Genomic DNA, 19,082 nt, shown 5'->3' on the forward strand with positions numbered 1-19,082 from the left:
AGTTATAAATACATTTTTTGAGTAATACAAATACTGGTATTAAATATTCATCGTATAATGGTCGCACCCTACAATTTTTTTCGAAAATTTTGGTATAAAAAGTGCGACGATTATGCCGTGAAATACGGTAAGTCTTCAGTGATCTGTTCTTAAAAACCTGATCATCAGAAAAGGAATTTTGGAAATGTATTTCTTGTGTGAAATATAACAATATTAGAAAATGCTGGATGCTGCAATCTTGCTTTGGATCAGCATATGAAGGCCATCCAATAAATAAGTTTCCCTATTGTTTCTCTACAAACCACATGTTTAAAAATTAAGTTGGTACTGTAGGAACTTTCATTGGGATATGGTGGTTGCTCTTGACCTTCAACAGCACATGTTTGCTCCACGTTCGTCAGTACAGCACCAGTTGCCATGGACCTACCCCTTGGAAGCGAGTCCGCTTGTGAACTCCGTTCTGTTATTTGTTTATTTCACGGCAAAAAGTGAAATGGCTATCAATATTCATCACCATTTAGTGTGTGTTTATGGTGAAGGATTCATGAACATCCAAATAGGTGGCAGACCTGTTACTGCTACAGGCAATGCAGTCAATGTTACAGTTCAGAATGTAGTGGACGAAGATCGATGCGTCAGCATGGATGAGATAATGAATCTGCTGCCTCCTGGTATAGAAATTGGACACTCCTGTATTGCGACGATTTTGTCAGATGTCTTGCAATATTGAACGGTCTGTGCAAGATGAGTTCCACGTTTGCTTACTGATGCTCACCAGCAACAGCGGATTGAGGCGGCCCGAGTTTTCCTGCAGATTCTTCAAAGAGAGGGAGATCTGTTTTCCTGCATTGTCACTGGAGATAAGAGCGGGGCGCATCATTCAAGCCCAGAAACAAAACAACAAAGCATGGTATGGAAGAAACCTGGTGAATGTGCACCAAAAAAGTCAAGACTTCAGCCTCTGCGAGCAAAGTTATGGTTACTGTATTTTGGGACTGTAATGGCGTTATACTGTTTGACTACCTGCACCGACGCACTACGGTCACAGCTGAGAGGTACTGCACGGTCCCTACGAAGCTCAGAGCTGCAATTAAACAAAAACGGCCTGGGCTTCTGTCTCGGAAAGTGTTGCTCTTTCATGACAATGCATGCCCCCATTCAGCTGAAAGGACCCAAGATTTCCTGTGGAACCTCAAATGGGATCTTTTACCCCATCCACCTTATTTTCCAGATCTTGCCCTGAGTGATTTCATCTCTTTCCAAAACAGAAGTTCCACCTTGGAGGCAAGCGGTTTGTGACTGATGAAGAGGTAGGAGCGGTGGTGAACCGCTCGCTATGAAGACGGCACCCAGCCTGGTATGACGAAGGTATCAAAAAACTGCTGCCAAGATACCAAGAGTGTTTAGACAGAAATGATTACTATGCGGATAAGTAGTGAACGAGTTGTAGAATGTTGATAAAATATTTTACAAGTGTAAATAACCCGCTTGCATTTTTTATAAAGTAGTGAAACTTATTTATCGGATGGCCATCGTATGTATGTGAATCTGCATTTTCATAGTTGAAACTAATGAAGACAAACCATTGCTCCAGTTTAACAGTTCTACATTTGTAAAGTTTCTGGAGGCTGGCCCTGTAATAGCCTGGTAGATGTCTTGAAACCATACATAATCTTGTTGCTAGCACAATGTAATTAATATCTTCAAATATGTTGTTATTTGTAGATATTAATTGGTATTTAGTATTAGTTACAATGCATAAAAAGGTATCTTTTTAACTGAATACATGCTGTTTTGAATTTGTACTTCTGAGAAGGGGCTACATAACTTGTGACTGGTCTTAACAGATAAAGTTAGGTCACATCAAAAAACAAGCTGATCAGATCTGATATTCTGCAACCATAGTAAACTAATGTATGAATAACTGAGTAAAAAGGATGAACATATATGAGTGCAGGAGCGTAGCCGGGGGGGGGATACTGGGGCTTGGAACCCCCGCCCTTGGAAATTTTACGGAAAGAAAATAAATAGAAACTGACAATAAACATTCAGAGACATAATCGTAGGACCGACAGATCTGTTGAATCTAGTTTGTAGGAAGCCTCGAAAGTTGAATTTTAGATCGTGAACTGAACATATTGTACAACTGTTGACCTTGACCTTATTGTTCTTGATCTGTATTTTAATATGAGATCTTTTAGTGTTCTGCAGTCTGATTATCAACATAATTCACTTGTATTAGAGTCGTTACAATGACAAGTCTTGCACTGCGTTCTATCATCATTTCATTACTAACCCCCCCCCCCCCCCCCCCCCCCCAAATGGCTGATCCTGGTTACGCTACTGTGTGAGTGAATGATTGAGTGAACACAAAAGAGAATTTGGTAAACTTACATAATAAAACAATATAGATTTAACCTGGTATTATGCATGTTCTTTAAGAACCATCAGAGCTGCAACATTACACAAATTATTTGCTCTGCTTACAAAATTGTTGGTAATGGGGTGTCTTATGCTTGTGTTCCAGAACAAGGAACCACAAGAGGAGTTTAAAGCATTCACTGGAGAAGGCCATTCGCTGCGGAAGACAAAATCCAAGAAATGAATCCTGAGGAAAGCGAACTGTTTTATATTGTATATTTTGTTATGAGGTTTGATGTACATAAGACTCCAAGTGTTTTTACTGATGGTGGTTCATAGACCTTAGTCTTGAATGACAGTGAAAGTTTGAGCTATTGAATGTTGGCACACTCGGTGTGGATATGGAGCATTAGGCATTATAGATTAAAAAACAGTGGTCACTGGTCCTGTCTGTTGTCAGATATTGAGTTTGTTCTCTGTGCTAAGCTGTGGAGTTTGCTCTACATCAGAAAAGGGAAGTATAATTAATGCTCAGAAAGTGGAAATGAACAAGATTGTGTATAACATCTCAGAAATAAAATTAAAAGTGTGACTTCAGGTGTACTGTATATTCTCCTAATCTTCAGAGATGAAGATATGACCTCCTATATCCTTGCGTTGATGAGTAACGCTGATGTGTCGTGTGTTTAATTTCTATATTTACTTGCCTGATTTTCTATCTCTCAATTTGAAAACAGCTTGGGGAGAAGAAAATAATTCACATAATTTTTCTACCTGGATCATCCAAGAATTCATTCATTTCAAGTTTTAAAGGTTGTTGCTGCAACCATCGAGTTCTGTCTTCAGCAGTTCTTTTTTTAGCTCTATATGAGAACTGCAGGTTATTCTGGTAACAACATTTTTAAAATAAGTGTCTCGTGGTCGTCCTGTTCCGTTCTTTCCAACAACATTGCCTTCCATGTTTCAATCTCGTGGATCAGATGTCTTTTTTCATCAACTTCCTTGAGAATTTGGTCGCTACTCTTCCTTTGTGTCCAGCTTGTTCTTTACATCCACATCGCTGTTGCTTCCAACTTAAGCCTTTTGTATTTTCCCAATGTCCAACTTTCACATCCATATGCAAGTACACTTCAGGAAGCCACCGTGTCTCAAGCGGCCTCTCACTCCTGGGTTCCATGGTTCAAATCCTGGTCACTCCATCTGAGATGTGTGCTGGACAAAGTGGAGGCGAAACAGGTTCAGTTTCTCTGTAATCTTTCAATTACCGAGCTCGATAGCTGCAGTCGCTTAAGTGCGGCCAGTATCAAGTATTCGGGAGATAGTGGATTCAAACCCCAGTGTCGGCAGCCCTGAAGATGGTTTTCCGTGATTTCCCATTTTCACACCAGGTAAATGCTGTATGTGGAGTAGTTCAGTATGTGGAGCAGTCGTGTGAGTTAACATTAGGGCCCAGATTTTCAGATTTTAACCTGGTTGTTTTTTTTTTTTTTTTACCTTGCTAATTAACTATTTTTGTGTATAATTAACACCCTTGTATAATTTACGCATCCTAATATTTTTGGGTCCAAGGTGGAGAAAAAGAATATTTCCACTTCTTCAATCATCCTTCATGTAGTTCTGGATGTGTTTTGAAGTAAAGATGTCAATTAGCAGCCTTCCTATTGCAAAACTGGGCATTCCAAATACTACACAACGTGCTGTTGTCTGCCAGTAGGAAGTGCCGCTGCACTAGTTCAGTGAGTGAATCAACACAGAAGTGACTAGTTACACTCTGTTCTAGTCTTATACAAACATATTTTACAAGTGTTTCAGATGTGGTACATGTAATTAAAAAAATTGTTTGTCAATCCACATTGACCAAGTATTCAAGTAATACTCCATCGCATAAACTCGCAGTGATCAGTTACGCCAAAACATACGAGAATAGGACAGCAGGCTGCAAGTATTCAGTGTCTGAATGCAATGTGGCTACTGGCGGAAACAGAAAAGTGCACTTCAAATGTCCAACAGGTCTCCCAAAGATTTCGCAGACCAAAAAGTGGCAAGTTTCCACAGCTAGAGGAGGATCTACTTAAGTATGTTATTTCATTCTTCAATGATGGATATGCCTTTTGCCACAAAGTGCTGTATTTTATAGGACAAGAAATAACTGCAGCACATGGAATCAATTTCTCGGATTTTAAGGTTAGCTGAGGCTGGATGATTAATTTTGTGAAGAGAAATGGACTCTCTCTTCGACAAAGAACAACATTATGCCAAGGAATGCCAAATGATTTCAACTAAAAAGTAATTGATTTTCACTGCTTTGTGATTGAGAAGCATAAAGTGAAGGAATATTTGGTCTCCCAAATAGGAAATGCAGATCAGATGTCAATATATTTCGACATGCCACAAAGTCGAACACCGAGCTCGATAGCTACAGTCGCTTAAGTGCAGCCAGTATCCAGTATTCGGGAGATAGTAGGTTCGAACTCCACTGTGGCAGCCCTGAAAATGGTTTTCTGTGGTTTCCCATTTTCACACCAGGCAAATGCTGGGGCTGTACCTTAATTAAGGCCACGGCCGCTTCCTTCCCACTCCTAGCCCTTTCCTGTCCCATCGTCACCATAAGACGTATCTGTGTCAGTGCGACGTAAAGCGACTAGCAAAAAAAAAAAAAAAACAAAGTCGAACAATCGATAAGAAAGGGACATTGAGTGTTATCGAACGTACTACGGGAAGCGAAAAACAGCCCTGTACTGTAATGCTTGTTGTAACAGCTGATGGCAGAAAGCTTGCAACTTACGTTGCTCTAAAACAAAAAACAATGCTGAAAGTAAAATTTCCGGTAAAATTTTCGTGAGGGATCCACATTCATATCCAAGAAAAAAAAGGGTGGATGAACATGCTACTCGTACAAGATGGTATATGAACAATTTGGGGAAACTGAGCAGGGTCCCTCCTTTGATGTCTGGCTCTTCTCGTATTGGACAGTTTTCATGGCCACCTAACAGAATACACTAAGAAATTATTGGAAACCATGAAAACCGATTTGGCAGTGATTCCTGGTGGACTGACATTGGTACTTAAACCCTTGGACATTTCAATAAATAAGTCATTCAAGGACAATGATCAGAAACTATTAGTGCTGAATGGCAGAAAGTGTGCACAAACCTACTGCAATAGGCAAGATTCGGAAACCACCTGTGGAACTCGTTTGTGAGTGGATATTGCGCTCTTGGGACATGATTTCTTCTAAGGTGATTGGAAAGAGCTTCAAGAAAACAGGAATCTCTAATTCGTTAGACAGAAGTAAAGATGGCTGCTTATGGAGAGATGTGAGAAGTAATAGCAGTAGCAGCAATTCTTCCTGCAGTGCTGGTAGCGAACTCTAGAAAGGTAGCCTATAAAAGGTAAGACTTTCCTTTTTTTGGCCAGAATGTCATTATTATGTACTTACATGAATTGTTCTTTTATTAGTTCATATTTATTTCACTTCAGGTCATATCGTCAGCTCATAATGGGAAGAGAATTTTCCCCTCTCGTTACTTCAAACCTGTGTGTCCAATTTACCTGATATACCCTACCTGAGTTCAGAAAGAAACGCACGCCGTAATTTTACACCAAGTGACAATAATTGCAAATGAGTTGAACCAATTGTGTGTATATTATATTTGAAGTATCTTTTAAATGTAAATAATTGAATATATGAGGGCATGAATTCTGATTGGGTCGCGCCGAGCAGTCTGTCGTCTGATTGGATCTCGGAGTGCACAACCTCCGATTGGATCGTGCCGAGCAATGGATCCTCTGGTTGGTTGACTGTGATGTCCCTGATCTTAGTTAGCTTCGGCCGTACCTTATATAAAGGGGTGTATCAGGCCTTGTGCAGCGGTTTATATTGGCACGACTGGCAGAAGTGTCAATACTCGCCTGACAGAACACAAAAGGAACAGTCGCTTAGGGCAATACGACAAATCAGCAGTAGCGGAGCATGCACTGCTTGACAGAAAGCGAGAGATCCGTTACGAGGATACTGACATACTGGCCACAACATCCCACTTTCACGCCCGTCTCTACAGGGAAGCAATCAAGATACACAAACATCCGGATAATTTTAATAGAAGGAGGAAGGACTGAAACTCAGAATTCATGCATTCATATATTCAACCTGGTGACATACTGCACGGCACGAACCAATCGAAGGTCGTGTTTTCAGAGACTCAACCAAACGTCAGACTGCTCGGCACGACCTGATCGGAGGTCGTGCTTTCAGATACTCAATCAAACGTCTGGAGATCTCCGTTTTTATACACGGGTGTCGTTTGTAGCTTGTTGTGCTATCTGTTGGCTATAATTTTAACTACATTTAATCACATCATGGAGTACAGGGGTCATAGATTTTAGTGTCGATGTATTTTTTTATTATATGATCGTTGTAGCCATGGAAACTTCATATAAATATATATCAGACCAGTTGGCCATGCGGTTAGAAGTGCGTGGCTGTGAGCTTGCATCCGGGAGATAGTGGGTTCAAATTCCACTGTCGGCAGCCCTGAAGATGTTTTTCTGTGGTTTCCCATTTTCACACCAGGCAAATGCTGGGGCTGTACCTTAATTAAGGCCACGGCCGCTTCCAACTCGTAGGCCTTTCCTACCCCATCGTCGCCATAAGACCTATCTGTGTTGGCGCAACGTAAAACCACTAGCAAAGAAAGAAACTTTGTATACACGCAGGTGTTCTTACGTGCCGAGAATCATTGTATAAGATTGCCCGTGGCATCGTGCCTTAGAGTATTTCAACATTTATATGCAGATTCATTATCTGATGTGCCCTGGAAATTCTCGTCATTTCTCAGCCAACGGTAGGTTACGGGCTACAAGAATTCTCGCTTATATGGACCTTGTATTTTTTAAATTATTGATCAAATTTCAATTTCATGAATTTAACAAAATAATACCAGATATGTAGAGCTATTTCTTGGAGCACCCGTGCAGATGTCAACATGGCGCGGCATATTCATTTGCCGATGGCTACCGATAATTGTGATTAATTATGTACAGACCAATTATAATAGGTACTGAGTGACAGTGAATTGGATATTTCTAATGATTAACGGCTAACACTAATCAGGGAGTAGCCTTAAAGAGAAATCCTTGAATACTTGAAAACAATGAGTATACGAATGGCACAAATACAGCATTCATGCTACTCTGTGCTTAGAAAGACTATTGAATGGAGCCACAAACAGTATTGCTTTGAAAAGTATCACAACATACAGACTACGAAGCGACCTAGTTTGAGGTCGATATCTTGAATACATTTCGAGTTACAGGAGTTTGAGTGCAGCAGTGTAATTTCTTTTCTGGAGGCTTGAACTATCCGGTCTGCATGGGGTAGTAGCTTACGTAAAGCGCCCGTCGTCAATGTGTTAAGCAAGCCATGGAAACAACCTGACAGATCTTCAGTCTTGATAAAGGAAATGTAGGATAGGAAGAAAGGTGGAAAAGGACACGGAAGAGATGAAAAGATGTATAGTTGTAAGAGACTAGGAACACTCAATGCTTGTTGATGCAAACCCTCCTGATGAAGTTGGGAAGCAGAAAAGAGCTTGTCGAGGTCTGCAGACCACCCGTCTGTTGTATGAAGATGTGGACATTGTCTTCTCTTCCCCGTTCATCTACCAGCTTCAATGCAAACTCAGCCCAGCTTTCTACATTGTGTTAGCTACTAAAACTAGCCAAATGAATAAGTAGCACTGCATTTCCATAACATGGATCTTCATGTCCCCATTCATAGTGATACCTTCAAACCACATTCGATAATTGTTTCACGGTTCAAGTCCTCAAACATTTACCACTATCTTTCCAACCTCTTGCTCTGAAAGATTCTGAAGTTGGTGCTCAGATCTCGGGAATCACCCGGTCTTAACAAAAGATAACTGCTCCTTTTCTTTTTTTTCATTTTCTTGTCTTGTCTATCTTCCCCCCTCCCTTTGCCTCAAACAGCATCTATTTGTCAACAATGACCACTAGTATTGTTATACTATCCTCCACTGCAGTTAAAAAGTTTGGATGCTTGTTTTTCTTTTGTGTGTAATCCTTCCATGTGTGCTTACACAGTGGCGCAATGTAATAGACTAATATAACTTGGAAACAATATTCTCTAACCCATGGGTAGATAATGCAAATATCGAGCTTGATTTACAATTATTATTGTTATTATTATGACTTGTGAGGTATGGCTATGAAGTGTTTACATCGATTAGTATTATTAATATTTTACGTAGTTGTGTACGAACCGTATTTGGTATAATCATCGTATTATTTGTGAGGTTATGTCATGAAACATCTGCTGTATATACATTAACTAGCTGATGTACCCGTGCTTCGCTACGGGATTCTCAGAAAGACTGACTTTGTGGATTCCCTAACTAAAGTCAGCATACGTCATTACAAAAACGTCAATAGTAATGTAGCGATTTAAAGCAATGTTATCATATGAAATATTCATAAAAATGGAAAACTGCACATTTTCTCACTTTTAACGAACAGTACTACGGTGCCGATCTAACAGTCCAAAGTTCCAAAGCTGGAATGACCAGGCAGCAGACAGCCGTGGACACTTCTCTGCCATTATTCCATTAAATATGCACACTTCTCATTCCAATCAGTGCCTGACAGTAGGGATTGAATAGCTCATATGCTATGATGAACCAGTGTGTTACGTACCGGTAGTATCGGAAAATTTATGAAACAGAGGAATGGCATGCTAAAGAAGAAAGTTACCTAACTCCTCATCTACTTCCCGCCAATATTTAGGCAGGCTGTTACACTCGTACAACTGGGCGAGTTGGCCGTGTGGTTAGGGGCGCGCAGCTGTGAGCTTGCATCCGGGAGGTGGTGGATTCGAATCCCACTGTCGGCAGCCTTGAAGATGTTATTCCGTGTATTCGCGTTTTCACACCAGGCAAATGCTGGGGATATACCTTGATTAAGGCCAAGGCCGCTTCCTTCACGCTCATAGCCCTTTCCTATCTTGTCATCGCCATAAGACCTAACTGTGCCAGTGCGACGTAAGGTAAATTTTAAAAAAGTACTCAGTACGCAGCAGTAATACTATCTGTCGGAGATGAGTGGCAACAGAAGACAAAGCACATCACAACAAACAATGGTCAATGTAATGTTATTGTTGATCATGTTTATGAGCTCTATATTGTAGGCCTTCACATTTAGTTTTCTTTCGACTCTGTGATCTTAGGGCGTATTATAAAATTATTTATGGCATAGACTGTAGTTCCTTATTTTCCGACTTTACATACCGATTTTCATTAAATCCTGTCTACCCATTTCTCATGACTCGGCGCTGATAAGGACTTAGTAACAAAAATCCAAATTCATGAATATCTCTGATCACAGCCGGTATAGTAACAATGTATAAGACATAAATGATCGGAAATATAATACTATATAACTTATGTGGTATTTGTCGATACGACCACTAATAACATAATTATTTGGGAATTAAATTTTAGGCCTACCCCTAAACTACCATTTCGTTCAGCGTGAATAAAATTATTTATGGCCTAGATTACAGTGACTCATTCCCCGACTTTGCACACTGATTTTCATTAAGATTAGACCACTAATGACAAATATTTGAGAATTCCATTGTAGGCCTTCCCCTAAACTACCATTTTACTCAGCGTGAATACAATTATTTATGGCCTCGATTGTAGCGACTTATTCCTCAACTTCCCCTACCGATTTTCGTTAAGATACGACCATTTATAACAATTGTTTGAGAATTACATTTTAGGCCTTCCCCTGAACTACCATTTCACTCAGCGTGAGTAAAATTATTTATAGCCTAGATTATAGCGACTTATTCCCCGACTTTGTATACCGATTTTCATTAAAATACGACCACTAATAACAAAAAATTTTGAGAATTAAATTTTAGGGCTGCCCCTAAACTACCATTTCAGTTAGCGTGAATAAAATTATTTATGGCCTAGATTGTAGCGACTTATTACCCGACTCCGTATACCAATTATCATTAAATTCTCTTCCGCCATTTTCTCATGATGCGTGTACGTACATACAGACAGACGGACAGACAGAAATTACGGAAAAGTAAAAAGGGCATTTTCTTGTTACTGTGGGCACAACTGATACAGAAATACCATCCTTTTTAAATTCTGAGCAATGTACAGACAAAACTCTTATTTTATATATATAGATATGAGTTTATTTAACGTAAGAACATGTAATTAATAGTATATAACTTACTATTACCTGTATATATGGTTGTATAATCCAATGTAACATTGTACAACACACTGTAATATCCAGAATAACATATCTTTGGCACTAGATAGTTATAGAAAATTCTTTACATTGTAACTAGGCTATTGGATACTCTCGAATTTACAAGAAAATATGTTGTGTCATATTCTACTAGAAGCCTGGCCAGGTAACATATATAAAGGGGCAGTCTTGATGGTAGAGCAGCGGAGTTCTTTTGATAAGACTTGTGTGGAAGTCGTGTTAGCCAAGTGTTTATAGTCAAGTATGTGAATTGGTTTTGTTGGGTTGGTAGTTGACATGCAACTGTTGTAGTCTCTCCTTATTCTTCGTAGTAGTGTTTTGTTTATCAAGATGATTAGTTCATTAGTGCGTGCATGTGGAAGACGTAAATACAATTTGTAAATAAATAGTGTACACAATTGACATCATTTTGTGCGCATCTTTGTGAGTACATCAATACATCAAGTTGCTGCTGTCCTGTATCTATATACCAGATGGTCCACCAGCCCCTTATAATTCAGGAAGATTATAAGAAATTTAACAAGGATAGTCTGTAAGGTCGATATTGCTTTACATGTTACCAATATGTCAACAATGAAAACCCAGGCAGACTTGCACAGGAAATAAGGACTAAATGCTATCTTCACCACCTAGATAATAGGACCATTCCACAAACTTGTTGCTTATTTATTACCTTTGTAATATATATACCGCTAATACAAACTAGTTCCTAGGTGGAAAGGATAAGGCTCTAAGAATTGAAAACAGTGTACCTTAGCTAGGACTCTGCATTTACCATGCACGTTTTATAAGTTGTAACACTGTGGTTGGATGCATATGTGGAAGTTATTCTGTTATCCACAAACCTCTGACCCCTTTCCCTTATGGTGGAGATCACTGCAGTGCACTATGCTAGTGTTGCTGTCTGAAGACCACATGTGGCGACCGGCAACACACACAACTGATATGTTTTCCATTTGAGGTTGATCAGCCCTGCGGTGTTGAGGTAGCATGCCTGCCTCTTACCCGGAGGCCCCGGGCTCAATTCCCAGACAGGTCAGGGATTTTTATCTGGATCTGAAGGCTGGTACAGGGTCCACTCAGCCAATGTGATTACAATAGAGGAGCATTCCAACAGTGAAATGGCGGCCCCGGTCTAGAGAGCCAAGAATAACGCCAAGAGGATTTGTTGTGCTGACAACGCGACACCTCATAATCTGCAGGCCTTTGGGGTGAGCAGCGATCACTTTGTAGGCCATGGCTCTCCAGGGTTGGTTGCGCCATTGGGTTTGGTTTTTTTGGTTCCAGCATGGTTGGGTTCTTGAGAAGGAACCCAAGCTTCTCGAAAACCACCCCTGTCAGGTCGATTTGCCTCATCTCCACTGTCTGGTTCATTTTTAACAAGTCTGATGATGTGACCAAGAAAAAAAATAGTGGTCGACTACTTCCAAGGGCTTGGTTGTCCACTTCTATTCAAACAACGCCCAGACTTAGGATCTTCATTTTCTTTAGGTTCATGTTCAGACCCACTCGCTGACTCTTCACAGAGTTGCTCAAGCATGGTGTTCAGTTTCTTTGGGCTGTTGTTGATCTGCAAAGTGATTAAATCTTTCCTTTATGTTGCAAAGAAGATTTTAAACTCTTTCCTTCTATCACTGTTTCTCTTGAGATTTGTGAGGTTGGTATTCCCTTTGCAATGCACTGTGACAGGCACATACATGTGATAAATTTCACAAGGTACTCCACAAGATACCAGAAGCCTGGGAATTCATAATGTTCCACTGCGCAGCCTCGTGTAATCCCAGAGATTGTTCGGAGCAGAATCAACAGCACACCCATCTCTCTTGACAGCATTCTAGACGTGCTTAATAGACTGAGGTCAGGTGATTTTAGGGGCCAGGCAAGCATCCTCATGGCATGGAGTGTTCATTGATCCTGTCGACCACAGTTCAGGAGCGACTGGCTGGTGCATTATTTTCCTGTATGTACAGGTCTCCTACAGTGTGCTGGAGGTGGACATGATCTGACGGCAGGTTCCTGTATCATGCTTCAGTGAGGGACATTGTCAGATGTATCAGGGGTCCCATTTCATCCCATGTGAACAGTCCTCATACAAAGATAACAGCCATCTCCAGCCTGAACTGTACCCTGCTGACGAGAATCCTTGCTTGGTGACGCATTAGTGCCGAGCCATCAGCGCGTGCCAACTGGTACCATGGCTCATTTGTCCAGATCTTTCTCTATGCTGTGAGAGTTCAGTGATTGTGTTCCTGTATCGGTGTCATTCTTTGTGCCCTGTGATGTGTAGTGAGCAGTGGTACAATGAGATAGTAACTTCTGTACCTCGTTGTGAGGCAGTGGTACTGGATGGTGTGGCTGTTCCTTCTTCGTTGTTATCTAGCATTGTTTGTTTGTTTGTTTATTTATTTATTTATTTATTTATTTATTTATTTATTTATTTATTTACCAGCTGGAGATTGCCCCTGAGGACAAAGTATATTAAAAGACATGACTATAATAATAATGTTATTGGCTTTATGTCCCGCTAACTACTCTTAGACTTTTCGGAGATGCCTACAAAAAGACAATATGGGTATTAAAAGTAATGGTCAGTTGGTTAGTACATTTGACATACTGCATGTTGTTGCATTAAAAAGTTTGGGAGATATGGTTCTTCAGGATTTGGACAGAATATTTCAAGGCAGTCACTGCAATTTCTTGTATTAATGCCTGATTGAGCTTAAATGATTTGGAGAACTGCACAAAAAAGAGAGGAATGGTTCCTCTAGCGCCAACCATTAATCCTATGACTTTGATATCATCTAGTTGGTATTCTTGCTGATAGAATGGGATGGTTGGTTCATATGTTCTTTTTTTTTTCCATGTATCTCATTAGGGTGTGTTTCAAATGTCTCAAATCTGATTGTTGGATCTATTATAAAGTCCTTTCGGTGGTCCTTGAAGGCTATCATGTCAATTCAACGGGTGCTGCCTGTAATATAGAGACTGGTGAACCTCCTCGAAGACTGTAAAGCCCGAGTAATCTCTTGCACTGTGATGAGTCAGGGAGACCCCTGTCAACAATGCGTTCTGAATGCCAATCCTGACGATGGTGGTTTTGCCCGAATGCACACTCTCACATTACACTCTGGACATGGTGGCCCCTGGACACCCCATCACCTACATGACTTTGGAAATGTAATAGCCCTTACGTATGGCACAGACAATCTGTAAACTCTGTAAACTTGTAAACAGACAATCTGACCGTAATGAGACACGCCAAGATCTTGTGTTTTACCCATCCTGTGCTCGCCTGTTGCACGGCCAGTACGAGGTCTGACAACATTGCAGTCATGTACCACACTAAAATATTACATTCGCCAGGCCAGCCACACCACCAAAACGGCAGTTGTCTCTTAGCTGCTCATCGGTGTAAATTCTCCTGCTGTGGAGGAAGCCAGGGCAACACAACAAAATGCTGAATTTGATTTTAGCAAGTCTATTTCATGCTATGTGCTATGTTTTTTTCTCATATTTTCTCTTCCACACTTCCTCAGCAGACTACAGTATTAAGTGTTCAAAGAGGACCTTTATGGATTAAGGAAGAACACATGTTCATAAAATTTAATACTTTTATTGGGTTCCCAGTAGTTATATAAAGCCACAGTTTACATAATCTCCAACAGCATTCTTCATGTGAGAGATGATCTGCTGTGGTACGGCTGCAAGAGTGCAGGCACAGTGCTACACCAGTAGCTGAAAATAAAAAGATAAATTCAATTAATCATTACACTGAGGAAGATTAAATTCACCATGAGCTAGGGTCGCTCCAGCAACCTCAAAAATAAGTGTGGTAATCGAAAGATCCTTTGCGTAACAATAGTAAGCCCAATAAGATATTGGAAATTGGTTTATTATACTTATTCAGTTTATGACTAAGCTAGTGAGACAAACACATGAATGAAGTGTACTTAGGAGGTAGTACATAATGGACCTAGATAAGGATGGGAATTCTTCTACCGGGCGAGTTGGCCATGCGGTTACGCACGTGCAGCTGTGAGCTCGCATCCGGGAGATAGTGGGTTCGAACCCCACTGTCGGCAGCCCTGAAGATGATTTTTCGTGGTTTCCCATTTTCACACCAGGCAAACGCTGGGGCTGTACCTTAATTAAGGCCACAGCCGCTTCCTTCCCATTCCTAGGCCTTTCCCGTCCCATCGTCACCATAAGACCTATCTGTGTTGGTGCGACGTAAAGCAAAATAGCAAAAAAAGAAATGGAATTCTTCTTGCTCGAGAGTCTCAATTCCAGTAGCCATAATCTCATAACCCCCTCTCGAGTCAGAGCTGTTTTAAAGGATCATATCTTCGGTTAATCTGTCATAACACATGCAGAACATCTTTTTAGAATTGAGTGCCTTCATAGTACCATATATTTCCTTTAGTGTTAATATAAACATAACTGTTTATCTGAAAAAAAGAAATTAAGTGAAAAATGCAGTGTAGAAACTCCTCAAAAACAGACAAAATATTATCTGTAATTAAATACAATGTGAATTTTGTTATTCCTTTCAGTTATGCATTCTCTTGTTTGTTATGTTATAATCTTCTTCTCAGTCGCATAACTCATGTCTGAGGTATCATGATCTCATGTTTACAATATAATTATTAAATTAATGTAGTTGTAGTCCACCTTGGAACTTAAAAGAGAAAATATCAGTTGAAAATAGAATTACCAAATTAAAACAAGCACAACACATTACTTGGCCAACCTACAAGAACAAAATATCTCTCGATAAACGCAAAATTTAAACACTACAACTCCGTTATTAAGCCTGAAGCAACCTGTGCAAGTGAAACCTTATTCAATTTGAATACAAAATCAACTACAGATAAATTACAGAAAATAGATAGACAAATCATTAGAACAATTCTAAACCAAAAACACCAAGTAGATGGACAATGGCGATTACTACCTAATGAAGTTGTATACCAGGAGACTGAGTCTATAATAGATACAATGCGGAAAAGAAGAGTTGCTTTTTTCTGTCACATATCATGACTACCAGAGACTAGGATAATCAAACATTTATTCAACTACTTTTGGAAAAGTAAAACTAAAAATCACTGGTTCAAAGAAGTCCAAGAAAATTTAAATGAATTAGGCTTGACAATTCAACAAATTGAAAACAGAGAAGAGAAGAGGATCCTGAGAAATAACGACGTGAGACTTAAACTGAAGACCTATACACTCAAACAGTACAACATAACTGACCAAGAACGGGCAGCCAGGTCAGAAAGAATGAAACATTTCTGGGAACAAAAGAAGAAACATCAACCAAATTTGTAATCAATATTCATAAGACTTGACTGTATATAGATTGATGTCAGTGCTCCAATGTGGGCGTAAAATAAATAATAATAATAATAAATAATAATAATAATAATAGTCCACCTTTCAATACTATAATATGCAATAATCTAAATTACATTAATTAGGGACTAGTTTCGGCCAGGGCTGGCCATCTTCAGCCTTAATGTAAAACATCTAATAACTAAACAAATGTACATACACACAATTGACATAAAACAAATGAAACAAATATATACAAATTGACATTAAAAACTGGGATGAAATTACGAGTAAATTTGAAAATAACTAGGTTCTAACATCTTGAGCATGCTCATCATCAAGACTCTTTCATGTATTAATATACACAGAACTGTTAGTTCTAATACTGCTAATCTTTAATAATTCAATTGTAAATGATCCCGTAGTTCATCACCAAATCTATTCGAGTTGTGTTAGCCATGTGCAAGTCATTGGACACCGCTGTAAATAAACACTAGCTGACGGAGAACTGTTAGATGTTTCATCATCAATCTTCCCTCCATCTAGGGTTGGCATTAGGAAGGCCATCAGGTCATAAAACAGGGCCAAATCCACATGTGGCTGTGAGCTTGCATCCAGGAGATAGTGGGCTCGAATCCCACTGTCGGCAGCCCTGAAGATGGTTTTCCATGGTTTCCCATTTTCACACAAGGTAAATGCTGGGGTGAACCTTAATTAAGGCCAAGGCTGCTTCCTTTGCATTCCTAGGCCTTTCCTCTCCCATCATCGCCATAAGACCTATCTGTGTCGGTGCGACGTAAAGCAATCATTCTTAGTTCATAATTTAATGAGTTGAATGTATTTAGAGGGCTGTGTCGGTGACAGTTTTCTCTTCACATTATGGCCACAAAACATAACGAACGTTATCTCCAAGTGTTGAGAGATACCTATAAAATTGAATTTCCTTTCATGTTAGCCTAATGAAGGAAACTATTATGCATTTTGTTCCGTTTTTGTTACATTTTCTTGTAACCATTTTTATGTTTTGCTAGTTCAAGATTTTAAATTTAATGGTCAGTTCGCCTTGTAACTGTAGGCCTTTTTTCATCAAGGTCATGATGCAATATATGCAGTAAAATCCAAAAATTAAAATTCTTCCTATTTTTGATATCTAAAAGTTAGTGGGTATGCCGTTATATATGCTTTCTAAGTCTATAAAAGTTATTACATCATTGCTATATCTTTCCCATAACCCCAGTTCATGATCTGCCTCAGAATGAAAATGGGTTCCACTGCTGTCCTTCCACTTCTGAATCAAATTGTTCCTCTTGTAACTGACTTTCCAACTTTTCTCTAACTCTTCTTTCCATTATCTTGGCAACATGGGAGGTGATGGCGATTCCTCTTTAGTTACTGCACACATCTTATCTCCTTTCTTGAATATTGGTATTGTAACTCCCTTTTCTCAATCCGCGGGCACCTTTTCCTCTCTTTCTCCATACACACTTCAGTAGTCCGTTGGAGTCCCGCTGATCGAGCAACCGTGATCATTTCTGTGGCCTCTGCATCTGTTCTCACAGCTTTTCCCATCTTGATCGTTTTAACTGTCCATTCCACTTCTATTTCTCTAATGTCCAATTTCTTCTTTGTTACTTCTATTCCTGTTGCCTGGATACCTTCCCCTCATCTCTGATTTCTCACATTTAGCAGTTCACTGAAATATTATTTCTATCTGTTCATTATCTCTTCTGGTTTTGTCAGTATTACTCCTTAAACCCTGTGTTCACTGTTTCATTCCTACAGTTTCTTATAATTTCAAATAATAATTTTTTCTCACAATTAATACCCTGCATTTCCACTTTCCTTCGGCTATTACATTTTTCCCAAACTTTTTTTTTCCTTCTTTTTTTTCTGTGTATCTTGATTTACTCTCTTCAGACTTTTGTGTTTTCCATTCCTTCCAAGTTTTCTTCTTTCCCTTTACTCTATCTTTCACTTTATTATTCCACCATGTTGTCTCTTTCTCTCTTACCTTTCCTGGTTTTCTTGCCACATGTTTTCTCTGTACACATTACAAATGCACTCTTAAAATGATTCCATTCCTGTTAAACATGACTAATATCTCTCCTTTGTATCAGTTTTTCCTTAAATTCTTGCTGAACCTCCTTTTCCTTCAATCTCTAGACCATAATTTTTCTTTGTTTTTTTTCTTGTAGTTTTATGACCTTGCCTACTTTCAACTTTGCTATCACTGCCCTGTGGTCACTCTCAAAGGCTAATGAATTAAATAAAGATGGTTTGCTTGGTGGAAGTGAAAAGGCATTCATCAAGCATATAGCGTACAAAGAAATGATACAGGAAAACATTGATCCACTACGGTTAGTACAATATGCTTCAGGCTTTCACAACTTAAGTGATAAAGCCTACTTCAAACTACTGTAATGTAGGCACTAATTCACTATGATTCCTATCCAAGAAAGTTTGTCACATAACCATTATGTCAAATGAAAGAGAGGTAGGAAGGCATTTATACTGGAAGCACTTATTCCCTGTCATAGGCTTACAGCTAGTCTACTGTCTACTAAATAAAGCATTAGGTATCTCCTTTTAATTATTCTGAGACCAAGTGCCAAGGTGCAAATAGCTTATTAATTTCACTACTATAATTTTCTCAGTTTATTTCAGGTATTTCTGGAGTTGCTGAAGCCCAGGGTTAAGAATGGATGCCCTTCCTAATGAAAATCCAGTGCAGAGTAATGTATTTAATATTGAGTGTATCTGTGGTGGCTGGTTGTCTCGTGTCTTACGTGTATATAAAGAGATATGTATGGAGAAAAACGCCATCCAGTTTCCCAAGCCAGTAGATTCAATCATACGCATCTAAATTCCCTAACCCAGCCAGGAATCAAACTCAGACCCCTCTGAACTGAAGGCTATGATTATGACCATTAAGTCAAAGAACTGGACACAACAGCATCAATCAAAACCTTTTTAATGAAAGCATTAATCCAAAATTTGTTAAAAAGTCTTCACTTTTCTTGAAATCAGGTCCCTTCAATATAATCTACAAATTACAGGGGGTGTTCAATATATAATTCAAC

The 19,082-nt window shown here is 39.4% G+C and overlaps 1 protein-coding gene across 1 annotated transcript in view; it reads left to right on the forward strand.

The window, feature by feature from the left end:
* Positions 1-2,685, forward strand: part of Ufd1 (ubiquitin fusion-degradation 1-like) — a 44,505-nt gene extending 41,820 nt beyond the window's left edge. Inside the window, exon 7 of the mRNA XM_067152751.2 lies at positions 2,528-2,685. Within this exon, the coding sequence (XP_067008852.2) occupies positions 2,528-2,605 (78 nt within the window). The 3' untranslated portion in view covers positions 2,606-2,685. The remainder of the gene's footprint in view (positions 1-2,527) is intronic.
* The last annotated feature ends 16,397 nt before the right edge of the window (positions 2,686-19,082 follow it).

The sequence above is a fragment of the Anabrus simplex genome, chromosome 8 (assembly GCF_040414725.1).
Source record: "Anabrus simplex isolate iqAnaSimp1 chromosome 8, ASM4041472v1, whole genome shotgun sequence".
Lineage (NCBI taxonomy): Eukaryota > Metazoa > Arthropoda > Insecta > Orthoptera > Tettigoniidae > Anabrus > Anabrus simplex.